Source organism: Sinocyclocheilus anshuiensis, unplaced genomic scaffold (assembly GCF_001515605.1).
Source record: "Sinocyclocheilus anshuiensis isolate Anshui unplaced genomic scaffold, SAMN03320099.WGS_v1.1 scaffold1430, whole genome shotgun sequence".
NCBI classification, from domain to species: Eukaryota; Metazoa; Chordata; class Actinopteri; order Cypriniformes; family Cyprinidae; genus Sinocyclocheilus; species Sinocyclocheilus anshuiensis.
The window spans coordinates 1,888,160-1,913,933 of NW_015555721.1; the positions used below are offsets into that span (position 1 = coordinate 1,888,160).

Sequence of the window (25,774 nt, forward strand, 5' to 3'; positions counted from 1 at the left end):
CCTGCAAAAATGTGTTATCCGTGCAGCACTCTATTAGAGGAACTGTGAATGTTGAGTCTCTTGTGCACTTTGCTTGAGGGGTGTTTGTATGGCAATGTAAGTGATCCCTTATGAAATTTAACAGTGGTTTTACTACAAAAAAACAAGGTTTCTATAGTTAAATCATGGTAACCACAAATTAGCCATGGTTTTGCTATACACTATCATAGTTTAACCATGGTATTTGTAGTAAAACTGTGGTTATACAAATGGTAATCAATAATACACCAAAAAAAAAAAAAACATGGTTACTAAAATTTTACCATAATAAACCTATGGTTAATTTACATAAGGGATTGTTTAAAACCCCATGAAATAGTTTGCAAGTGTTTAAACCAGGAAGTTGGGACAGGACATCGGGACTTGTTGTTAGTAGCCAAAATGCTTTAGCTTTTCTATCTTCATCTAAAGCCCAATGTATACTTCAGTTTCTGTGCAAAACCTTCTAGTGTGCATGTGTTTGCGCACAGTAACAAATGGAGTATACTTTGAAAGGCTATACGCATTTGCCATTGCGCATACGCTAAGGATTTGTATTATATTATACTTTGGGCTTTAGCTGTGAACCATGATAAGCTACTCCCTCTTGCTAATCAGAAATAGATGGTTTTAAAAGGAAATACATTCTTGTTCTAGAGAGCAGTTAATTGGACAAACATTTGGATAGTGCAGGTCACTATATTTAGTCTGACTTTTTCCCTGAAGACAAAAACTACATTTTAAATGTATATCTATTCAAAGTTTGTTTTGCTAACCTTTAAGGAGTACACCAACATATACAAAGCTAAAGGTATGGTCACATTTACCATAGTTCAGCAAAGTTTTTGACTAAAAAGCACAAACTCTAATTTCATTGGTTTACAGAGCTGGTGCTCATTTACGATATTCATTTCAGTTACAATTCGTTAGCTGCTGACGACAAGGACAACAAGGCAGCTCACTAGATTTTCAAACACAGCAGGGCCACATAAAATGTAATCATTTCACTAAGATTAAAGTGTTCCCTACTTAATAGCCATCTGAATTTGAGAACTCTAAAGCCAAATGCACTGGTAAATCGTCATAAGGCTGAAACAATTACCAAAATCAAATTGCAAACATCAATGTAGGCCATACATTTAATTGAGGTGGGAATTGTGTATACGAATGCTCTTTTTTTTAGACCATCAATCTCCCGGGTTGTTTGAAAGGTTGCAGGAATGTCAGTGGAATTATGTGAATTCCCATCGCTTGACACCATCAATGCAATAAAGATCTATCCATGATCTTTATTAGAGAGCTTAGCATCAGTAGAGCCAATATTAGCCATTTTACTAATGGTGTTGACTGTGTATTGCAATGGCACAGATTCCCCTCCCCATCTACCCTCATGAGCCTTCATTCAAACATTGCAGGGACCTGCAGAGATTGAGTCATAGATGTATGCAGAGTCGTACCAAATGTAGTCACATAGATGCAGATATTGCAGCATCATTCTCTGCATGTCTGCACGGATATAGATGTAGAGGACTCATGTGTCCATGTGTGCACATAGATTTATCTTCCCCAGAGTTTAGCAGAGATGCCTGAATAGAGCTGTCAGAGTGAAAAACAGGCTCCACATGCTCAGTTATATTAAAGATACATACTGTGTGTGTGTGTGTGTGTGTGTTTGCTGGGCAAGGACACTCAATCCCCCTCCTGCTGACGTGCATGAGAAACACTCGGTGTAAAACCACCTTCACATGTCTTTGGAAAAAAATCACATCACACCCACATGAAAGCAGATTCTAGTTGTGGATGTTCAAGCAACAACGAAAATGTAACATCTATTTTGTCACCATTTTGTTTACCTTCTTGTAGCTCATCTGGTAAAGCATGACGCCAGCAACACAATGGCCATGGGTTCGAGTCCCACGTCAATTATGTCAATAATGTTATGTCAAGGTGCATTCAGACACGATCCAAACCAGCAGGATGTTATTTACCACTTAAGTCGCTGTTTTTAGTTTCGATGATGGGGGCGTGAGGGGTCCTTGCACGCTGTTAGTCATTAATGATAGAGTGGGTGCAGATTGATGGCAGGCAGTCATGTTTGTCTCTCTCTCCAGCACTCTGAAGAGCAAGGAGCTCTCTCCTGTGATTGGCCACAAGGCTGTGCAGGCATCAGGAGCAACAGTGCCCCCTGTCAGCGGTCAGCAGAGCAACAGCCAGTCTCCCCACTCTGCCGAGCACAGCCCCCACACCTTACACAAAGGTTCGTCCCACTGGGATTCCTCTTTAATTCAATCTACAGATAAAATCCTCTTTAAATCTGGTATAATGTCAGCCTTGGGCGATCAGATCACTGTATGCATCTGGTAATAACACGTTTCTGATTCTGTCAAGGTGATTTTGTGATGACATCACTTACTACATCAATATTTGCTGTGTATTGTACTGTGAAGTCTTTTGTAAAATGCTTGTTTTGCTACAGTGATTAGTGTTATGTTGGTATGCAGCTGCATTTGAAAATAAATATAGGTACAGTGACTTGAATACAGCTTAATTTCTGAATTAAAATTCATTCGATATGTTTTAGGGGACATAAATTAAAAGATCAGAATGATATAACTGTCTTGATATAATGAGGAAAAAGACTAAAATAATGCAGTTCTTGAAAAGAAAACCTTGTTAGTTTGGAAAGATCGTATTTCTTAGAGCAAGAATATTTGAACAAAACTGTTTGTTTACATGAAGGAAAATTATTTAAGATATTAAGTCTTGATTTCTGAAAAATGTATCAACATTAAGTACATTCATGCTTAAAACAAAGTTTTGAAAACAAGTTTTGAAACTGAATTCAAAGAGAAAACACGTTTATTTTTCTTAACCTGATGACAGACATTTTTCATGTTTTATGCATAAGCTCAAATACTTCAAATATTTTTCAGAAAATACTTCAAATCTAAAGTCACATTGAATAATTGATTGATTGATTGACTGGTTGATTGCAGTGTTCAGGTTGTAAAATGTCATTTGATGCAACTCCCCCAAAACTTAATGATATTCATAAAATAATAATTAAATTAATATTTAAAAAAAAAATACTTCCTACTTTTGAAGGGTATATTTAAAAACATTAAAAATAATAATAAGAAAATGATTAAGATGTGTACACTGACATGCTTTCAAGGTATAAGGAAAATATTATTACATTTATTTTTACTTCGGAATCATTAAATGTAAAGAAATTCCTAAGATCCATTGTGCCCAATTTTCACCTTGAAGCACTTTGAATCTGTGATCTGCTCACCCAAAACAAATGTTAATACCAGGTGTAAACAGAATCGTAGAGTAAAGTTTATTTGAATGCATATTTTATTTTGTCTTATCTCTCTCTCTCCTTACAGCCTCTAAGAAACTGGCCCCTGTGCCACCCAAGGTTCCCTACGGCCAGTCGGGGGGGATGTCAGACCAATCCACAGGTCAGCCGTCTCCGGTTAGCCTGTCCCCCACTCCCCCAAGTACTCCCTCCCCATATGGTTTGGGCTGTCCCCCTGGACACGCGCCCACCTCTTCCCCTGGCCAGACCCCATTAGGGGGACCCTATACGTTGTCCTCGCCGCCCTCTCTGACTGGTACGCTCACAAAATCCCGACCCACCCCAAAGCCCAGGCAGAGACCCAGTCTACCCCCTCCCCAGCCACCCACCGTCCCCTCTACAGCCCCCCAGCCCCTGGAGCAGGGTCTACTTGACGGATTGTCCCCCGGGGAGAGCATGTCCACAGGTAAACATGCCTCAGTGGCAACATCACAAGTGGGAGTCCAGCGTCCCTCTCTCAAACTGTCTGTCTCTCCGTCCTACGCAGGCGATGGACTTTAAGGAGCCAGATCCCCTTATGAAATGTGAAGACATTTGTCTTAAATATGGAGTGCCCATAGATTCAGTTGCCTTTGAGATGTATAGTATGATAATTATTTTTGAACCCCTAGGATTATATTTTAGCTCAAGGATTTTAAGAAAAAATGGAAACAAAGGGAATTCACTTTAAGCTCAAGGACATACTGTATATATTTTACTACAAAATGAAGTGTGTAATTCTTGCACCACCAGTGGAATTGTAAAAATAATGACTTTCCATACAGAGTTTCCACAGACTCTTCTGATCCACCACAAACAGGTAGTCTTGCACAAATTTCATGCCAATGCTTGAGACAGAAGTTGTTGGACATGTCGGACCACTCAAACAAAGCAAGCAGTGTTTTAAAAGCACCACTGTGTTTACATTCTTTGGGGTGTAAAAAAAAAAAAAAAAGAGTAAAAATTGGCAAGTACTTGCTGAAAATCTTCGACTCCAATTAAATCTTCAACTAGCTTTACATTCAACTTTCAGGTATTGAAGGTGCGGTCATATTTACCATGGTTTAGCGAATTTTTTTAGATGAAATCCAGTCATTTCAACAAGAATCCAAGTGATCAGGAATCACACGTGAGGGTGAACTGTTTCCCCAAGCACAAATTTCATAGGAAACACAAATTGTTTGCATGGAAAGAATTGTCAGGAACTTGCTGAAAATCAACTCCAAGTTGATTGATTAGCTTTACTTTCAACTTTTAGGGGTACAGGTGCAGTCACATTTACCATTGTTCAGCGAATTTTCACGGGTCCAGTCGTTTCAATAGGAATCCATGCGATAAGGAATATCCAGGCTAGAGATATCCAGATGCAGATTTCGCAAAGGATTTAAATTGGTCACATGGGAAAAAAATTGTCAAGCACTTGCTGAAAATCGTCAACTTCAAATTTATGGGTAGCTTTGCTTTCAACTTTCAGAAGTACGTGTATCCACATTTCAGGAATTACACATGAGGTTGAAAGATTTTCCCACACAGATTTCGTAAGAGTTTCAAATTTGTCACTGAAAAATTTGGCAAGCGCTTGCCAAAAATCACCAAATCCAATTGATTTGCTAACTTTACATTCAACTCTCAGGACTGAAAGTGCAGTCACATTTACCACCAAGTTTTCTCATAAAGTTGCCTCTAAACAACAAAATACAAACAAATTGAACTTTAACAATTTGTTAACAGGTGGTCACGTTACCGTCTGCTATGTTGACCAGACTTTATGCCGCAAGTCAAAAGTCTGGCTACATGAGACTGACCTAGAAAGAAGCATTTTAACATGCATAGAATTACACACTTCACCTTTGAAGTTCAGGATGAGCCCTATAGTTATCTTCTCAGCTTTAGTGTGAGACTGTTTCTCTAAAGTAAGGTTCTGTGGTCTTTGTATCATTCGAGTGGCCCGCTGTATGGCACTGATTGTATGTTCTCTCATGTGAGGCATGTCTGTCAGTCATTCTCCTGAGCACTGATTGATGTATGACTCTTTTATCCCCTGTCATCATTGTGCACCTTGCAGCTGTGTGAGGCCAGGGACTGAGTGTGGGCTGAGTGTGAGGGGGACATTTAGGGTAAGCCAGAACCTGCTGTGCCCGTGCCATAGCCTCATCTCACACCGTCTGGCCTGGTGCTGTGGCTGAATCTGGGGCCTCTACAGCAGCCTTGCTCTCTGTCTCATACCGTAACACTTCCTTCTGCGGCTTTGTTATTCTCTCCCAGTCGTGGGGCTGTCCTTGGCTTCTTCATTCTGTCAGTGTAGTCTGTGCATGGTGTGAGACTGGTCTATGCATGGCTTACGGCCTTACTTTTCCGAGCAACATCACACATTTGCCAACGTTGTCGCTTATGAAGTCCATCTCAACGCCTCCGGCCCTGACCTCACATCGTGATCCATTCCCCCACCCAATATCCCCACCACCACATAGGTACCCAGGTAAACCCCAACCAAACTCTCTTTGAGTCGAGTCCATCGCAGGATGACAGTACAACTCTCCGCCCCCCACAGTCGTGACTACACCATCTCGCGTCCATCTCATTCTTACACAGGGGAGGTCATCACAATCAGATACAGTCCACCAATCCACATAGTCCACTGACAAGTTTCTTAATGTTACCACATTTTCAATTTGCACCCATCTTGTTGTCTATGTGTGGAGTATTTTGTTCATTGTGGTCAGTGTTGGGGGTAACGCGTTACAAGTAACATAACGTTATGCGTGCATATTTCTTGTCGAGTATCAAGTAAAGTAACATGTTACTTTTAACATTTATACTGCAGTACTTTTTCAAACATGGAACATGTAACAGGTTTAGTGTTGTTTGGCAAACATTACGTAAACACGTAATGGTAAACCGCACATAAGTAACAATGGTAACAGCACATAAGTAACACGTAACTTTAACAGAGCATAAGTAACACAATGGTAACCGCGCATAGGTAACACGTAACGTTAACAGAGCATAAGTAACACAATGGTAACAGTGCGTAAGTAACACATAATGGTAATGGCACATAAGTAACACATTATTATTAAGTAATGTTACTTTTCTGTTAATTATTTGATACAATTGGAAACGTCCAATTATAAGTAACTTACGTATAGTGTCTTCACATGGTTAAATTGTTGCGGATAAATAGCATACTAAAGCCACCTTAAAATCTGTAGCAAGCATGTTACAAACAGACACATGTGTAATGCATTGTTTCCAGAAATTGTAATTCCGATGTAAAAACACTTATGCAGTCTTTGTGTGACATTTAAACAATCATAAATGTGGTTTCATGCTATATTTGTTGTTGTGGGCAAATCATGTTGGGGACAAATACTTTTAACAGCAAAATTACCTAAAAATGTCTACAAGCCAAGCAGGAAACCACCATTCTAGAAGAGCCTTGGCTAATTGACGCCTGTACAAAATAACACAAAAATATCACGTTACTTTTCATAAAAGGTAACAATGTAATCGAATTAGCTACTAGTGCATGTAACGCGTTACTATTTAAAGTAACATTCCCCAGCACTGATTGTGGTGAACTGTTAATTCTATTGTTGTTACTTTCTGAAAAACTGCAAAAAGCTTTTATGTAGTACTTTATATTTTATATGAGCATAGCAGAGATTTTGCACTGAGGCAGGACAGGTTTAATTTCAAATGAAACAGATGTTTCACCTTCCTTCCCAATGGCTCAGTGTAACAGAATCCCTGTGCAGAATGCCAGGAAACAGTCTGATGTGCCCCTCTCCTGCTGCAACACACATTAAACACCCTTCGCTGACTTCGCCTCTAACAGTGGTCTGGGAACTGAATTTGCTTTTTTGCTCTCTCTCTCTCCTTGTGTCGTTTTCAACATCCTCATCATCGCCATTTCCATCATTTCTCTCTGTACTGTAAACTTGTCTTGTCGCTTCACTTTCGTGGCCATCGCTCTCATTTGCATGATCCTATAGCAGATTTCTTCAGTTTGGAAATTCCCTCCATCAATGTCAATCTGGACAGCCTGTTGGACGAGTTCAGGGTGCTCCCATGTCGGAGCTCCTTTGCTGCGGTCAGGTCTCCGGAGGGGGAGTCCGTGTCCGAGGAGGAGGGCCAAAGCACCACGCTATGACCCCTGAGCCCACCCAGCAGCATGCCAGCTTCGCCCAGAACCCGTCCACTCCTGCTGAGGCCCAACTGGAACCCCACCTTGGCCAAACCCTCAGTCACGGATACTTCATGAGAGACTCGATAAGACGCCAACCACACAACAGGTGCCATAAAAAAAAAGCAACAGAATGGATTTCATTCAAATTGCCACTGGAGGAACCTGGAGTTTTGTGTTCCGATTCCTGTTTCTCTCTGAACGATTCTGTCTGTTTCATTTTGTTGTCGTGTTATTGGTTTCGTTTGATTGGGATGTTTTTATTTCTGCCTTATCAGAGCTGCAATTATAATACAATGCACATAGGGAGCAGTCTGCTGACTTTAAAGGAACCTCATACACTTTGTCTTGCTAGAGACTTTGAACTGAGACACACCCTCATGGTATGAGAGTAGGCCGTCTTTGTTTTCCCTACAGGGTCCATGCTATGCTCTTTATAGATGACTTGGTGGCATATAGCATGTTTAAGTCTAATTTTGCAATGCTGAGGTCTTTCTTTCTTTCTTTCTTTCTTTCTTTCTTTCTTTCTTTCTCAATCTCTCTAACCTACACTAATCACTGCTTTAGCAATCCAATTCAGTTGACCTTTCGCTAAGTCCTGCCTTAAAGTGCTACTGACCAATCTGGGCTTAGCAACTGTTGCTGCCCATTATATTATCAGACAAGTGCGCATTTCTAAAGTAGATCTATGGACAGACTGTGTGTTTAAATAATTTTGTAAAATTACATTTAAAACTATCAAAGAATACATTAAACTCTTGTTGCCTATGGCTCAGACAGTAGAGCACAGCTCTATCGATGCTGAGGTCATGGGTTCGATTCCCAGGGAGAGCAAGAACTGATAAAATGTTAATATGTACCTTCCCAGCAGGCACATATTTGGTTACATTTCGGTTGCAATGTCAGGTGACAAATTCAGTGTCAATTGGACGTCTAATGTCAATGTTAATTTGATATCAAATACTGACGTCACCCTGATTTTTATTCTCAACCAAAACGGAACGTCAACCTGATGTTATATTGACGTCCTGTGCCTGCTGGGCTGAATACAAGTTGCTTTGGATAAAAGTGTCTGCCAAAATTAATAAATATAAAAGTAAATATTGCCTCACAACAGAGAGATCAAATTTTCCCCCCTTTTCCAAATCTTAGAAGTTGGGAATCGCATGAGGTGAATTGAATAATGTGTCCTGAACATGGAGAATGGTAAACTGAAATGTCCAATTCATTCCTGCGGTGGATTCAGTCAAGTTTGTCTGAGTCGGCAACAGAAACGGAGGGGGTGGGGCTTAGCAGGGAGTCAATCAATTTCTGTAACATTTTGATAGATATGTGCGTTTATCTGTGGCAGAACATTATCAGAACTTCCTGAAACGCACATAATACAGTAACACAGTGACAACTGCTGCAGTAAAGTGTATTTTCTTAAAGAGCCAATACAATATAATGCAGTACATGGAAGCAAGGTAAGAAATCCAGGGTTCCCACAGTCATGGAAACTATCGGTATTTTAATAGCGTCATCGAAAATTTTAAAATCCCTCTAAAAATCATGTAATTTTCTATAGTCTGTATATTTGTTTCTGTTCTGAAGTGTTTCTTTTTTTTTTGTGAGAGTTTGCGATCTCTATAAAATTCTATTTCAAAATCCTTATCCTGGAAATCTGTTCATGAAAATTCATCGGTCAGAAGGTGTGGGAACCCTGGAAATCTCAATCCCTCACCCCTTTACCTGCAAAACAGAAACATTGCTTGTGCAAAAATGGGTCACTGCAAACACTTTCCTGCAAATGTTTCATAATGTTTACTACTGAGATTAACTACTGGTTCTGTTCCAATGCACTGCCTTGCATTTTCCGTTGTCTTTCCGCACCCATATGCCCTCCAAAGTGCTTCAAACGCAGTGCCACACTATCCCTTCTGTATATTCCAATACTGTATATAAAGATGTGTAGATAAGTGTCAACGAGAGGACAAATGTAAAGGCAAATATGAATTATATATTCATAAATGTGACATGCCATATTTATCTTGTATAGAAATAATGTTCTAAGTATTATTTTGTCCCTGAACACTTTTTGTCAGGTTCACATAGCAAGCGAGTTTTTTGCACTTTTGTAAGCCATGAACTAGATGTAGAAATATGAATGCAGACGTGGTAGAAGTATAGGTAGAGTTACTCCCAAGAGAGATTTTATCCCTAAACCGACCTCATCAATAACAGCCTTAATCAACAGCATAAATCAACTGTATAGCTACTTACTATTATTAGAAAATATATGAAGTCGACAGATTACAATAATCGTATAACATCGGTTCAGTTATACTATTGTATAAAAACTGGTAGATTATATCAATGAAAATACAATGGCCCTAAAACAGTTTTGATGCATGGAATCTGCAAAATAATGATATTAGATCTTCTCTAGCGATTTCGTCCAATTACTTTGTCAACTGGTATCGCTTTTAGTGGATGCATGAGGTTATTTCCTCACTGATGTCATTCATCACATGAACTGTGTCCACATACTTTTTAAGGCCACTGTATAGCATATCTCGCCATAGGATCAATGGAAAAATACCGATTTTATAACTTGGAAGGGATCATTTCGAAATCATCTCAAAGATATTTTAGGCCCTAAAGATCCTTCAAAGTCTCATTGCTTTTCCCCAGACACATAATCTGATGCCACACTGAGATGGCACATTTGTTTCATGGGTATACAACACCACGAGACTACTGGATGCTGCAGTTTCTCTTGTCTGAACTTGTACAAAAAGCGCAAGACTTTATTAAGGTCAAACAAACATTAGCTCACTTCTGTCCCGTGGAAGGAATGGGCACAGCGAACCGTCTCCGTTCTCATACGAAGGACTCTACTTCCAACGATGGATAGCCATGGCTTGTATTTCTCTCTTTGACTAAGCATTAGTGTATGTCAGGGACAAAAGGCCTTTTGTTTTTTTTTTGCTAAAATCTGTGATATGCCTCAGTGTGTGTTCTTGATGAAATATAGTCTAATGATTATTGGTGACTGAGTTGTAGTTGTAGTGATTACACAATGATAATTGCAAGTGCCCTCACATTCAGTATTTATAAACTGAAGCTACCGGCAAGTTTCGTGCGTTCGTGAGGTTCTGTCTGTGCGGTGTTCTGTGAGGAGGCAGTCGTGTCCGTTTGAGTGTGCTGACTGAATGTGATTTCGCCTTTACTTGGAAGTGCACTAAAGTAAAGGCCTTATAGCAGCTGCAATAGACGCATGGTTTATTTTCTTTATGCTCATCTCTCGCCGTTAGAGCTCATAATGAATGCTAATGTTGTTGTTAATGAAGACAGTATGTACATGCATTCTCATTCTTGTTCAATACTGCATCTGTTATCCCATGCTTTTCTAAGGGGAAAAGGCACAGGTATATGTGATTTGTAAATGAAGGTTATTAGAATCACGTCTTAATTTACACGTGACAATGTTTAACAGTTATACCCAGTATGTTTAAGAAATTGTTCAAAACAGAAAGATGTAATAGCCATGATGGAACTTTTTAAACCTGGTGAATTGTGCATACGTAATTTTAACTGATAATTTGACCCACACAGAATCTGCACAGGTCACGTTTCACCCCAAAATCAAAAGAAACAATTAAGAAATTATACTTTATTTAAAGGGGTCATATGATGCTGCTAAAAAGAACATTATTTTGTGTATTTGGTGTAATGAAATGTGTTTATGCGGTTTAAGGTTCAAAAAACACATTATTTTCCACATACTGTACGTTATAGTTTCTCCTCTATGCCCGCCTTTCTGAAACGCATTGATGTTTACAAAGCTCATCGGTCTGAAAAGCAAGGTGTGCTCTGATTGGCCAGCTATCCAGTGCGTTGTGATTGGCCGAATACCTCAAGCGTGTAACAAGGAATGACAAACAACAAGCGCTACTCTACACTGCTCAAAACTCGTTTGAATCGTCAGTGGCAAATTCTTTAAATATAAAAAACTTACTTACAGGCTGTGAGTCAGAACAGCCGCATTGTAGTCTACTCTAGCGGGATCAGAAAACAGTCCTCCATAAAATGCGCTGGACACATCGGAATATTTGGGTTGTACAACATGGCCGCGGCGGCAACAGCGCAAATAAAAGTTACGCCTTCTTTCTTTGAGTGAATATTTGGGCGGCGTTATGCAAATCTTCCCACATAGTGATGTAGGTATGTGGGGGCGTTAGAACGAGCCGTTTTAGGTAGGTGTGGTTGACTCTTAAATTTATAAAGAATATCTCTTTGGATTTGAGACTTTAGTCTTTGCAACTTTACAGATCTTCTTTATGCACCAAGAGCTTGTAACACTCCAAAGAAAAAGGAAAAATTGAAATCGCATCATATGACCCCTTTAAAGAACAAGAAGCTTGTGTTAGTTTAAACTATTAAATCAAAGGATTTTCATGATGATTAAGCACAATATCATTCCCCAATGTCATTAATACAATTAAAAAGAAAATCTGTAATATATTTAAATTGTGCTTGTACTATCATAATAGTATGTGTTTTATGTTAAAAAAAAAATTTGTATAACAGTCCTTTTTAATGTAATGCCAAAATGAAAAAAATATATAAATCTTATAATTTTTATTTTATATGATTTTTTTGTTTTTTTGATTTTGGAGGGAAATGCCCTGACCTGGACCTGTTGTTGTGATGCTTTTCACTGCATTGTATGCACTGAAATCATGGGAAATCAGTACAGAATCTAAATTGAATTAAATTTAAATGTGCGTGTTAAATTCCTATTGAGCACTGTAAGCATTATCATACAAGTCAAAATTTGTTAAACCAACATAAAGGGCAGAAATCTGCAAAGATATTTGCAGGCACAGATTCCATCTACTGATGAGTCAAACAGATTTGATTTCAAAATTTCTCTTATTACTTGCTTGAACCAAGAAAACGATGCAATTATAGTACAAATGTTCTTTTCAAAATGGGATTTGTAAAATAATCATCTAATGCACCTATTACAAGGACATAATTTGTACTGATACCTTTATTTCTTAATTTATCTGACATTTTCAGCATGAAATGATATGTTCAAAAAGAACTAATGATACAAAGAAGCCACAAAGTTATAACAGTGACAAACTGAACTGAAGATTTCTCAGCTTTTTCTCAGTCATCTGTTTTGAACATTTAGGTTACTATATCACCCATTTACATCATCCTGTGAAAACCAGCAATCTGGAGTGACAGAGCATGCTTTTAATCATTCCCTTTAGATAATCACACGTGTGTTCATTAAAACAATACCAGATAATAAAGGGAGTCAACGATGAACCAGGGATGTGTGAACAGGTGATTCAAAGGTGATAAGTTGATCAGTGCACATTGTCCAACAATGTACAGCCCTCTTCACCCCCCGCTTACCGAACTAATGTACAAATCTGCCTGTAAATCACCCTCCTCAGCTTAGCATATCAGTGGAAGAACACAGTCTACTGTGAAGCCTGCCGCAGTCCTTATCAGAATGTCAGAAATACATAGATATATATTAAACTCTACATTTGTAATACTTTTGGTCTAAGTGCTTTGTTTTCTTGTGTATTATTCACCTCAAACTGCTGTAATAACAATGTCTACATCCTGAAATGATGTAAGGGGAGACAGGATATTGATCATCATTTATGTTTTTAGAAAAGAAAAAAAAAGTGAAAAGCTAGATATTTGAAACTGAAGTCTGGTGATTATCTCAATATAAACTCAAACATTTCAAATGATGTTGCTATAAGAAAAATTATCCACATTAATTTTATAGCTTTATATTGTATGTCAGCAAAAGACTGAATACTGTATACGTAAAAGTCAGATATTTTATTATGAAGTTGTTTTTTTGTTTTCAAATACTTCCAAAACCAAATGATCTGGGCTATGTAATTCATATTCATTTTATAGCTCTATACTCTTAATGTGCGGTCACATTAGCGCCATTTCTGTGAAATTTTGCAGGCAAAACGCTCAGACAGAAGTCACTTAAACTAAGCAGCTTTCTGTTGGTCAATGCTATGAATCAGCACGATCAACTTCAAACCCTTGTGGAATTTGCGAAATTTTCACCCTCGCATAAAATTCACAATCATGTAGATTCCTATGGACCCTTTTCACATTTCTGGGGTTCTATAGTTGCGTTAACTTTGATAGTGGTGAACCAAAACTACAATTAAAGCAATAATCCCCAAGAAGCCGTGGTTTACAGTGAATTTATAACAGCTAAGGGGCATTGTTAGGTACGACGCAAAGCGTCGTGCCTACAACCCCCTTAGCTGTTATAAATTCACTGTAAACCATGGCTTCACGGGGCTTATTGCTTTTCTAAAACGGTTATTCCATATACGCAGTAAGGTTTCACAAAATAAAACAGAGCAAATAATGTGTAATGATATAAATAAAAAACATTATTCTTCTGCCAAAGAATGTAGTTCCTCAGAAACAGTTGTGGTTCCAACAAAGTGGTTGCCGAGCAACACACAAATGTAAACAAAGGTGTATGTTTGTAGTGTAATTTATAACAGCTTCGAACTTGGATCAACTAATCAGAATTAAGGACCGGAACTATCCGTTTTATAAAGTATATTTATTTAGTGCTGTCAAACAATTAATCGCGATTAATCGCATCCAAAATAAACGTTTTTGTTTGCATAATATATGTGCGTGTACTGTGTTTATTTATTATGTATATATAAATACACACATGCATGTATATATTTCAGAAAAATATGTTCTGTTTATATATTAAATATATTTATATAAAATATAATAATATAAATGTATATGTACATGTAAATATTTTCAAAATATATACTGTATGTGTGTGAATTTATATATACATAATAAACACAGTACACATACATGTAAACAAAAACTTATATTTTGGATGCGATTCATCGCGATTAATCGTTTGACAGCACTATTTTTTTTGCTTTTCCATTTGCTCTAATATCAAATGGGGGGACAAAATAATTTCAATTTTTTTTTTTTTTTAGAGATTGTCAAATTTTCGATCACTCCCTCAGCTGATAGCTATATTAGAAACCCTCGATAACTAATTTTCTGTAATTTAATGGCAAGGTAGTTTAACACAAAATATAGTGTTTTAAATGTAGCTACATTCTCTTTTTTTATAAAAAAAAAATAGTTGCACGCTTTTAACGATGGAAACGCGTCATCGCAGTCAGTGAAAAGGGTCCATTGAAATGACTGCCTGATGTCAACTCACGAACAGCTCCAAATGACTGCACCTTTACAGTATAGGCTACGTCTCATTGGCGTGTATTTTTGACTGAAAAAAAAAAACATTTGGTTACAAACTGATACTTCAAACTGAGCAATCCATTAACATCACTTGAGCAACCTCTGAGCAATCTGGGAGAAGACACATGGGTCAGCGGGGTGAACTAGTACAAACATGTACACACATGATTCTGAAGTGCATTGCGATAGCATTGCTGTACAGGTACGTCACAGAAACACCCTCCAATCAAGTAATGACTGTCAACTTGTGCAGAATGTGAGGTATTAGTCATTTTCAGGGCTGGAACTAGCTAAAGACGTTTGCTAGCCCGTGTGACAAGAATTTCTGGACAGGCGAGGGTGTGTTTCATTCCTTCCAGGTAATGCGAGCCGCAGAGAAAAGCTCAAGCCTCATCACACCCTTCCCCGTCCTCCATTCTCAAACTTGCTGTGTCCATGGTAGCTGTAACTGAATCCCACCTTGTTTCTACAAGATCAAGTGACAACCAGACGACCAGCTCATCTTTTCTTCTTCACGTTTAAATGACCCAGTCTCCTTACAGTAACTTGCAGCTTCCAGAACAAAACCTTTGTTTATCTGTGGAGTAACACTATATATTTGACTGTTTTGTAAGGAAACCACCTCCGTATGCCTCCCCTCAAGACGTTCACAAGACATGCCAGAGCAAGCCTTGGAAAAGAAAATAACCGTCTGTTTTTCATAAAACATTCATTGTGTCTTGTGAAACCATCTCGTTTTCAGTAACACATGGCTCAATAATGATATTCACTGCTCTTAAAGTGACTTATCTTACATGAGGGACCACATACAAGCACTTCTGGACACTTTAAGCCAACAAAACCCATGGAAGTGTGGCAGCCACCAGAGCCAGTAAGGTGAAAGTGATCATTAGGATCAGAAGGCAGCAGGAGATGGTGCAAAGCCTCTGTCCATTGCTGCTGTAGTCCTGCTGCATGGCTGAAGTTGTCCCAATGTCAATAACATCACCCTCTGTCATGGGTCGACCCAACTCACTGATGATAAACACTTCTGAAGCGTCTTTAGGACAGACGAGTCTTCGTCTACATAGTCTACATGAAATACTCCTCAGACACCTGCAGATACAGCCAAGACCTCCAGTGTGAGACCCAACAGGGAATACAGGAGCGGGCAGAGATGATACTTCCAGTGTCTTTCCGATCCGTTTGGCTTCAAGCGTTGAGACTGTGAATCCGCGGAGCTTTGTGATGAATGTCAGGTGTCTGCAGATGGGGCAGATGATATTATCCCGTTTCATGGATCCGTTCAGGCTGGTGTTCAGCAGAGTTCGTACTAAGCAGTCATGGCAGAAGTGATGCCCGCAGCTGAGCGTCCTGGTGCTGTCCGAAAGACTCTCGTAACACACCGGACACTCGCTGTCCTGAGCCTCCTCATCCATGTCTCTCCGGTTTAAAAACTCCACCTGGATCCCCTCGACTGGTAAACAGCAGCCCGCGGGTACATGCAACGCACACTGGCGCAGGGAACTGATACTCCTGTAAGATAACACGCGGACACCGTGGCGACACAGCCGCTGTCACGCCAGGAATGTTGAAAAACTAGATCTGCTGTTAACTAGAAAGAAGAAGAAACTAGAACCAGTTCAATGTAAACAGTGCAGTTTATGTATTTAGTGTCGTTTGTTAGGTGTTCTATTCGGTTTTTTTTTGTTGAGCCTAACATTTAGATGTAGCCTGTTATAATAATAATAATAATTATTATTATTATTATTATACATTAATTTATATAATTTGTTATTATTAACAATAATAATAAATTCTAGTTATTTATTATTTACTTATTATTACAACAACAATAATATTAATACATTATTATTATTATTATTATTACGTGAAAATATAGCCTATGGAAATTATATGGAAATATTTATAGATAAAATAATCATTAGTAGTAGTAGTAGCCTAGTAATAGTAGTATAGAAATATTTATAAAGACAAATGAAAATGAAATGCATACAAAATTAACATTTCATTGTTTTATTAAATATTTTCAATTAGTATTATTATTATTATTAGTAGTAGTAGTAGTAGTAGTAGTAGTAGTAGTATATAGGAAACATTTATAGAGAGAAATTAAAACGATTAAAATAGAATAAATGCACCAAAATAAAACCAAATATAACAATAGTCACACAAAGACCTGTTTGAAAAAAAAAGTAAAAAATAAAAATGTAAAAATAAAATTACAGTTTAAAAGAACACTTAATAGTTCCAAATGCTGTTTTATTATATATAACGATTTAGATAAAATCTACATTTAATAGATATACAGTCAAACCAAAAATTATTAAATTCAACTTTTTATTTATTTATTTTCTCTAGTGGGTGCAGGACACTATAGTTCATTTAGGTAAGTGAGGATAGCGACATATTATACCCCAAAATTAATCATACAGTGGACTACCAGTAAAACTGATAAAAATTTGGAACCAAAAATTTGATTTGACACTTTGACCTGACCATGTTTTGTTACATAAGGCCTACCTTTCTATCAAAGTTATCTGACATTATCAAGATGAATTTGTTCTTGTCTTATATTAATATAATAGACTGTGATAATCTGAGACATTTTGAAGGTCTCTGAATAAAGTTTGACTGTAATTCATTTGTGATTATCAAGATGAATTTGTTCTGACACAGTTTAACTCTGAGTTCTTGTCACATTCTGTTAGCATTTTCTAACTATAGCGAATAAACTGTGATAATGCGAGAAATGTTGAAGGTGTCTGAATAATTTTTGGTTTGACTGTAGGCTATATAAAATTTTTGTATTATTATTATAGGCTACTGGAGTCCTAACGCGCCATCTTGTGGTGTAATATTTGGTCAATTGTAAAATGAAACACGAATCACTGATTATTCCCCGCTTTATTACACACCAATACCCGCATATCGTGTCAGATGGAGAACCATAAGAGAACCATTGCTATGCTTCATAAACGAGAACGTGCTTTGCGTGCGTTTCATTCACTGACGTTAGCATGACGCAATGACGCGGTGGCGTCGTCTTCCCGGAAGCTGAAGGGGAAATCAGCGGAGTCGCGTTGGCGTTTCTCTCAGCTGACGCTCGAGCGCAGGAGACACCGAGCCTGGTCGCCGACTCCAGGAACAGGACATGATAAGGTAAACATTTCATGACATTTTTTATTTAATCCGTGCTTATTATAAACGGCGTGTTCGATGGGACGGTAATGAAATGCAAGGCTTTATCATTTAAACAGACTGTTCTCTTAAGCTGTCATTTTCTGGCCAGTGAAGACCAGCAGTTGCGGGAACCTGGTTTTTCATGTGCCGGTTTCTTCTGGCGTACAGCCAAAAACGCCTTTGATCGACCGATATATCGCTGAGAGTTTAAACCGCAGGTGATTGAGTTTTGATGGTAGTTATTTCAATGATATAGACCCGTTGTTGACTTTCATTTGTAACGTTAAATGTTGGTGACATCCGCTGGCCTCCCGGGAGAAACGTCAATCTGAAATACGTTATTTACATGCGGATTTATTCGGTAACGAATCGCTTTGCTCTCGCTTTCAGTGAACTGTTTTGCTAGTTAAGTATTAAATTTCATCCTCATGATTTTTATTTTATTGTATTTATTTCTTTGTTTAATTGAATGATGACCGCTAGTCGTCTGCTGGTTTGGTCACCTTAGCATTTGTTTGCTAAGTCATGTACATCTCTACAAAGATATTTATTATAAGTGCATGAACAACCTTTTTGTATTATCCACTGTTTACTTTATGTGATTAAGTTCTTTCATCTGTTGTCAGTTATCTTGCGCTATAACATTAATTATTACAATATATAAATGATAAATACTAACGTTATGTCTTGCACATTTATACAGAAATAAATTGCAAGTTAAATGACAACAACTATGTATTCTGTTTACATTTTGTGACATTAGTTTGTGGTCCGATGCCATTTCTTTCTTGTCATACGAAAAGATATTATAAATAAAAACACTTCTTGGCATGAAGCTGACTGTAAATATAACTATATGGACACTACTTGCAAGCAGGTCCGATAACTCAATGGTAGCACAGATCTCATCCCCTAATCTTTGCGGGTATATCACATGTTTGTAGTGTATTACTCAGCAGGACGGTGTGTGCTGGATTGTGATTTTGGAAATCATGTCATCCTTGGAAACAAAAATCTGGCCTTTCCTCTGAACCCCTGACTGTGCGTATTACTGGCAAAGAGTGTAGGTTGCGGCTAAGCATTGCGTTAGACAGGAACCGTCCCACTGTCCTGTGGTGCGGGACAGGCGCTCTGTGGCCGGACAGATGGCCTCACTGTCAGGAGTCAGTTTGGGAGGGGTGAGGATCTCTGCGTGGTGGCTTAAGACATTATAAATTACCACAATTGAAATGACATCAATTTTGACAGCCCTCAGGCTAAAATGCCACAATTTATTGGGTCTTTAAAGAATAGCACCTAACACGACTATTACACAACTCAAAACATGTTTCACTTATCTTTTTTCTTTTTAATTATTTGACTTTGTGCTTATGTATTACACTTATTCTCAATTAAAAATGGCATTTTAAACAAACAGACTTGACCTAATACAAAGCCAAGTTTAATATTGTGACATTCAAATCAAATAAATGACTTAAATATGTATCCTATTCATTAATAAGTATGATCACTGAAAAATCTTAATTCAAAAGTTTCAGACCTGACATAAATATGGAAATATGAAAAGCAAATGGACAATAATGAGGGTGCCTTAGGTGTTTTAGTTCTATTTTCTGTTTAAATGGGTATTTTGGTTTGGAAATCCCTCATAGTCATTTAAAGCGGCACTCTAGGAGTGCTGGGTCACAACATGTGACGCTCCTGAGAATCCGGAAAAGAATCCGGAGAATTGCAGAGATGTCTGGAATATTTCAGACTTGTTTTAGAAAGCGAACAGGTTCATCTGCTGCAGGTTGGGTTGCTGAATGAAACTGATGGCTTCGGCTTGCAGCTCCTCGTCATGTCAGATCTAATGAGTGATTGCTTACAAAAAGACCTATGATAGGAATTAATTGAGTGGAAATTTCAGAAAAACACTGGATCTCTGTGCTGCTGGTCAAACAAACGATGTCCCAACACAAGACAAGGATGAAGAATGTTAATGAGAGGTCATTTTCAGTCACACGTGCATGAGTTCTAGAGGCACAAACGTCCAAGTGTGCATAATGTTTTAAAAGGACGATATCTGTGGCCATTAATCTTATTCTGAGCCAGCTTTTATGTATGGAAGGACTACTCTGTTGTCCTTTTGTGATAAATGGCTTCACGTTTGATCTTTTAAAAGGCTTATAATCTATATAAACTGAAAAAACTGTTGTCCTTTACTTACTCCCATGCTATTCCAAATATATTATTTCTTCTGTAAAACACAAAAGGAGCTCTTACACTATGATTTAACCATAAAATGTGTTATGGAAGGGACCGTTCATCCCGAAATTATAATTATCCCTTTACTTACCCTCATGTTGTTCCAATTTCTAAAGCCATTAGACTTTCATTAATCTTCAAAACGCATTATTAATGCAGCCCAAAGTATTTCTGTCCCACCAACAAAGGCCCACGGATGCAAAATGTAGAAGCATCAAATGTAATCCATATAAATTCAGCAGTTAATTCAAAGATACTGGAGAGACACAGGTTTAATTAAATTTGTTCGTCATATAAAGCGATTGTGTCTTTTCTGAAGGCTTCGTTTAAACCGCTTATTTTTACAATATCTTTGTAAACATTTTTAAGCCTCCAAGTTTTAGTGTAATGGACTTTCAGGAGAGGGACAGAAATGTCTCCGGTTTTGTTAAAAACATCTTCATTTGTGTTTCTAAGTTGAATAAAAGTCACAGGTTTGGAACAACATGAGGCTGACTCTCGTAAATGAAGACAGCATATTAATTTCTGGGTGAACTATTTCTTTAATGCTCTTTCCTCGTAGGACTAGAATGAAATTAGTCTTGTGTAAAAATCCCCCCAAAACGAAAGCGAATGCTGCAATCTGTAAAACTGTGAGTCATGTGAGCCTGGTAGAAAGCCAAGTGAACAAAAAGTGTTATTGGATGCGTGTCAAACGAGGACACACACCATGGGCCCGCTGTTTGTGGGGTTGTACTGGGACTAAACAACCTGTACTGGGGTTGTCTCTCAGGACTGCTCTAATTCCCATCTGCTTCCACAGGTCTCCACCATGGACACAGAGATGATGATGATGCCGAAGTTCTCCTCGAAAGACGAGGAAATCGATTACTGGAAGTGCTTGTCTCTCAAATACAAGAAGAGGTAGGCCGAAGTCATTAACTACTAAATATAGCAACCAGCTGAGCTTTTTACAGCAGTGTGCAGTTTATCTTCACATAAAAGCCATGGGGAGTCAGCCGTTTATGTTCAGACAAACAATGCTGATTGGCTTTTAAAAACTTGGCCACAGTATTTTAGTTAAACTTTGGCTAGCTGAGACAATAATGGTTGTTTCTGCGTTCATACCTACAATCACAAGCCCCGTGGGTGATGAATAGCTGTAAATATGACTGCAGCACTTTTTGTCATGGAAAAACGGAGAAAATGCCACAGCACACAGAGAGCCTTTCACTGCCCTTGACAAAAGAGACCCTCTGTTAACCTGAGAAGATGCTCCATAGCTCCAGCTGTTGTGTTTAGTGTCTTGCAGTCTCTTTTATTGAAATGTGTCATGTTTGAAACCTTATGTTGTGCTGCTGGTTACATTGTAGGTAGGCTTGATGTCTTTTTAAAGTTTCAGTTGGTTTATGTGATTATTTTGTGTAGTTTCAGACCCAAAATGCTAGTATGTGAATCGTCTGCGTAACCTTCTCTATTCTAAAGCTCAGGCCATGTTTTTGACTTGACCAAAAGTGGCCTGAGAGTGTCTCTGATCTAAAACAGAACTCACACTTGGGGATGGCGCAAATGCTGACCGTGTCTCTGCTGGTGTGGTCTCTGTCTGTGAACTCCTACACACTTTCAGCACGTGCACATGCTCCTCCTGAGCTGTGGTTTTACTGCGCCAGAGCTTTGGTGGAGCACAGGAAGATCTAAAATCCCAGGAATTTCCTGCTGAGGAAGTAGCAAAACATGCTTTCCTGGAAATAGGCACACACATGAGCCCCTTCAACTCACTTGACAGAACATGAAGTCTTAAAGATGTAAGCAACCTCATTAGGAAAAGGTCAAAACATAGTTTATACATAGATGCTTTGCCATTCAAAAATTTGGAGTCGGTAAGATTTTGTTTTTGAGAAAGGCCTCTTGTGTTCACTAAGGCTGCATTTATTTGATTGAAAATACAGTAAAAAAAAACAGGAATATTGTGAAATACTATTACAATTTAAAATAGCTGTTTTCTGTTGTAAGATATTTAAAAATTTCATTCATTCCTGTGATGCAAAGCTGTATTTTCAGCATCATTACTCCAGTCTTCAGTGTCACATGATCCTTCTGAAATCATTCTAATATGCTGATTTGTTGAATAGAGGCTCCTTCAATGAATAGAGCGTCATTGTACAGCATTTATTTGAAATATAGCCATCTTTGTATCATTATAAATGTCTTTATGGTCACTTTTGATCAATTTAATGCTTCCTTTAAGATTACTTTTTTTATTTTTTATTTTTTTTGTACTGACCCCAAACTTTTGAATGGTGCTGTATCTCATTAAAAACTGTAAATGTGCTTTTGAGCAGCTTCCTGTTGTCGAGTGAGTGTTTTAATGGTTTGTGCCGAGAAGGCAGGTCCGCACATGTCTGGTATTTCAGGGAAGGAGTGATGAAGTGACAGATTTAAGGTTCCCTCTGCGCATGACAGAATGAGGCTGGGGGAAGTGACCAGGGTTAAAGAGACATGTCTAACAGAGCTTCGGAAACGCTGTCTAAAAACAACCAAGACCATGCATTCAGTCTGTTGAGCTCATTTCCTGCCACTAGACCTCACTATTCATCTCAAGCCAGCCTGTGACCCCTGACCCCTGACCTTCAAGGGCTCAAAGTGAACATTTGGCCGATCTTTTTCCATAACTTCACAATTTCTGGCCGTGATGATATTCAGAAAGTGCTGAATTCTGCTGTGTTGTTATTGTTGGACATGGTTAGGTAGCAGGGTGTGCTATTTTAAATTGGTCTTAGGACCTCCAGAGTGGCCACAGCCCTGAGTGACTGTAATTCATCATCTGCTATAGCACCAGCTGTCAAGGTCTAAATGCTTGGAGCATGTCAGCTCTTTTGTTGCAGTCTGGGTGTCAATTTGCATTGCATAGTTAATGTGATGAATCTGCCGCTGCTGTTCCAGATGGCTGGTGACGTGTGATTTTTTTTATATGTTTGTGTATCTGCAGTTATCGTGACGCTCAGGAGGAGCTGCAGGAGTTCCAGGAGGGCAGTCGAGAGCTGGAGGCCGAGCTGGAGGCTCAGCTGGGGCAGGCTGAGCACCGCATTCGAGACCTGCAGTCAGAGAACCAGAGGCTGAAGAGCGAGGTGGACACACTCAAGGTACTGTAGGACAAGAGCTGAAATGTCTTTGCTCTTTTGAAATGACACAAAGCTCCCTCCTCAGTCCACCCAGGCCATTTATGGAAATTAAAACTCTGAAAATGGGTCATTTAGAAATCGGCATTTAAATTGGGGTGAATCTCACGGTACTTCTCAAGCACATCTAAGTCATTTTTCATTCCAATATAAAAAGGAATAGAAAATTGTCATTTAAAGTCTATTTGGGATCGTCTTTGTTTCAGATAAACACTACTGTTCAAAAGTCAAATCAAATTAATACTTTTATTCAGCAAGGATGCATTAAATTGATCGAAAGTGGACATTTACAATGTTACAAAAGAATTCTGTTTCAAATGAATGCCATTCTTTTGAAAGTGTTGCTGTTTCCACAAAAAATATTAAGCAGCACAACTATTTTCAACACCGATAATAGTGTTTCTTGAGCAGCAAGTCAGCATATTAAAAGGATTTCTGAAGATCATGTGACACTGAAGATTCGAGTAATGCTTGCTGAAAATTCAGCTTTGACATCACAGGAATAAATGAAGCTTTAAAATATATATAAGTAATAAGAAACCGTTATTTCAAATTGTAATGATATTTCACAATATTACTGATTTTTATAAAAAAAAAAAAAGATCAAATTTGATAAAAACTGACCCAAACTGGTGGTGTATTTTTTTTTTAATTTTTAATTTTTGGCAATATTTTCAATGAAACGCATTTACCACCCACATTCTAATTACTGTAATGCCAAATATTTAAGCATTTAAAAATGCTTAATTTTCATGAGAATAGTGTGGCAATGTCAGAATCTTAATAGGCTTTGTTTTATATACACAAATTATATAATATATATTATTTTAGGGTATAAATTTAACATGCTGTTTGTCACAAGTATAAAAATTATACCTTATAAGGGTTAGCCAGTCATAACAGAGGTTATTTAAAGGTCCCATGGCATGAAAATGTCACTTTATGAGGTTTTTTAACATTAATATGAGTTCCCCTAGCCTGCCTATGGTCCCCCAGTGGCTAGAAATGGCGATAGGTGTAAACCGAGCCCTGGGTATCCTGCTTTGCCTTTGAGAAAATGAAAGCTCAGATGGCCCAATCTGGAAGCTTCCCTTTATGTCGTCATATGGGGAAAGGTTACATCCCCTTACTCTGCTTTGCCCGCCCAGAGAATTTGGCCCGCCCATGAGAAAATGAGCTACTACCGTGCGAGGCGAGCACAATATTTTTTTTTCCTCGAGAGACATCATGACTTGCAAACGAGCGAAGCATGGCAGTTGCCCCGCCTCTCTCCTCCTCATTAGCATTTAAAGCTACAGACACAGAAATGGCACGTCCTAAGGAAAGCTCATTGTGGGACTGGCTCGTAGTGGCTGAAATTCTGCACCAAGGCTGAATTTCGGGAAAGAGACTTCAGATACAGTACTAGGGACCACTTAGGCCTATATAAAAGCATCCAAAAAGCAGCATGTCATGGGACCTTTAAAATAGAAGCTTTACAGGTACATGGGGTCAAAGGTCATGCTTTAGGCACTAGTTCCCTGATGAGCATGAAGAATATGTAGCGGACTGCAGGGAGATAAAATGTTACAAAAGTGTACAGTTTGGCACAGCTATGGGTACAATAGCATCTAATGGCAGAGGTAGCTCCACACACCTTTAATCTGCTGATTTATCTGTAAAGCATCAGCAGTGTAGCCGCAGCATTGCCCAGTGTGAGAGCTGTCAAGGGTCTCTGTTGATCCCAAGTGTGCTGTAATTGAATGTCAGGATGAAGAGGAAGAAAATAGAAGGCTAATGGCTCAAGCAGAAAAGTTCACTTATAGCTCAGTTGTCCCTCTTAAGACCCTTACAGAAATATCTTTTTAATGGCTTGGGTTTAGGTAGACCCGGCAAAGCGACTGATTTATATTTGTGCAAGGTCTCCTCACACAAATTAAATGTGATCTCGCTGCTGTCCCAGAAAACGTGATCATTAAATGATCGCATTCTCAGAAAGACTAGCAAGACTAGTAGCCTTTGCCCACTGACCCTGCATTTGTTTTGGAGAATATGGGGCACTCATTATTTTGCCATGGCCCAAAACAATACGCTTATTTAGAAGAAAAGAAATGAGGTGAATAAAGTAGGTTACCTACAAGAAAAGGCATGTGTACTGGTATTCCTCCTTTTCTTTCTCCTCATTAAAGGGGCAGTTCAACCAAAAATGAAGTCAAATGCAGGTAAAAATATTTGCAAAAAATTGCTTTCCTCCCCTTAAAGGAGTCATATGATGCTGCTAAAAAGAACATTATTTTGTGTATTTGGTGTAATGAAATGTGTTTATGTGGTTTAAGGTTAAAAAAACACATTATTTTCCACATA

General features: G+C 38.4%; 3 protein-coding genes and 1 long non-coding RNA gene across 9 annotated transcripts in view; 2 read left to right on the forward strand and 2 right to left on the reverse strand.

Annotated features, from left to right (window-relative positions):
• The window catches only part of LOC107672479 (rho GTPase-activating protein 44-like), a 63,580-nt gene extending 52,373 nt beyond the window's left edge, over nt 1-11,207 (forward strand). For 3 of the 6 annotated variants that reach the window (XM_016465684.1, XM_016465686.1, XM_016465685.1), the window contains 3 exons: nt 2,130-2,275; nt 3,411-3,788; nt 7,357-11,207. In XM_016465684.1, coding sequence (XP_016321170.1) covers nt 2,130-2,275; nt 3,411-3,788; nt 7,357-7,514 — 682 coding nt within the window. In that variant the 3' untranslated portion in view covers nt 7,515-11,207. The other 3 variants (XM_016465688.1, XM_016465689.1, XM_016465687.1) reach the window with 3 other exon arrangements.
• Nucleotides 11,208-12,636: 1,429 nt separating this feature from the next.
• LOC107672481 (uncharacterized) lies at nt 12,637-13,873 on the reverse strand. Its single transcript, XR_001632321.1, has 2 exons — nt 13,549-13,873; nt 12,637-13,178 (listed from the first exon to the last, which is right to left on the reverse strand). It is a non-coding gene; the product is annotated as an uncharacterized LOC107672481 (long non-coding RNA).
• Nucleotides 13,874-14,497: 624 nt separating this feature from the next.
• On the reverse strand, nt 14,498-16,337 carry LOC107672450 (RING finger protein 222-like). Its single transcript, XM_016465638.1, has one exon. It carries the CDS (start codon nt 16,259-16,261, stop codon nt 15,671-15,673), a length of 591 nt encoding a protein of 196 aa, XP_016321124.1. The 5' UTR covers nt 16,262-16,337; the 3' UTR covers nt 14,498-15,670.
• A 1,544-nt stretch (nt 16,338-17,881) lies between these two features.
• Nucleotides 17,882-25,774, forward strand: part of LOC107672491 (nuclear distribution protein nudE-like 1-B) — a 16,124-nt gene continuing 8,231 nt past the window's right edge. Inside the window, exons 1-3 of the mRNA XM_016465704.1 lie at nt 17,882-18,005; nt 21,076-21,176; nt 23,242-23,395. Of these exons, the coding sequence (XP_016321190.1) occupies nt 21,085-21,176; nt 23,242-23,395 (246 nt within the window). The 5' untranslated portion in view covers nt 17,882-18,005; nt 21,076-21,084. The remainder of the gene's footprint in view (nt 18,006-21,075; nt 21,177-23,241; nt 23,396-25,774) is intronic.

What these genes read in the sequence shown, in the direction of transcription:
- LOC107672450 (XM_016465638.1), bottom strand. Translation starts at nt 16,261, where the DNA reads ATGGATGAGGAGGCTCAGGACAGCGAGTGTCCGGTGTGTTACGAGAGT.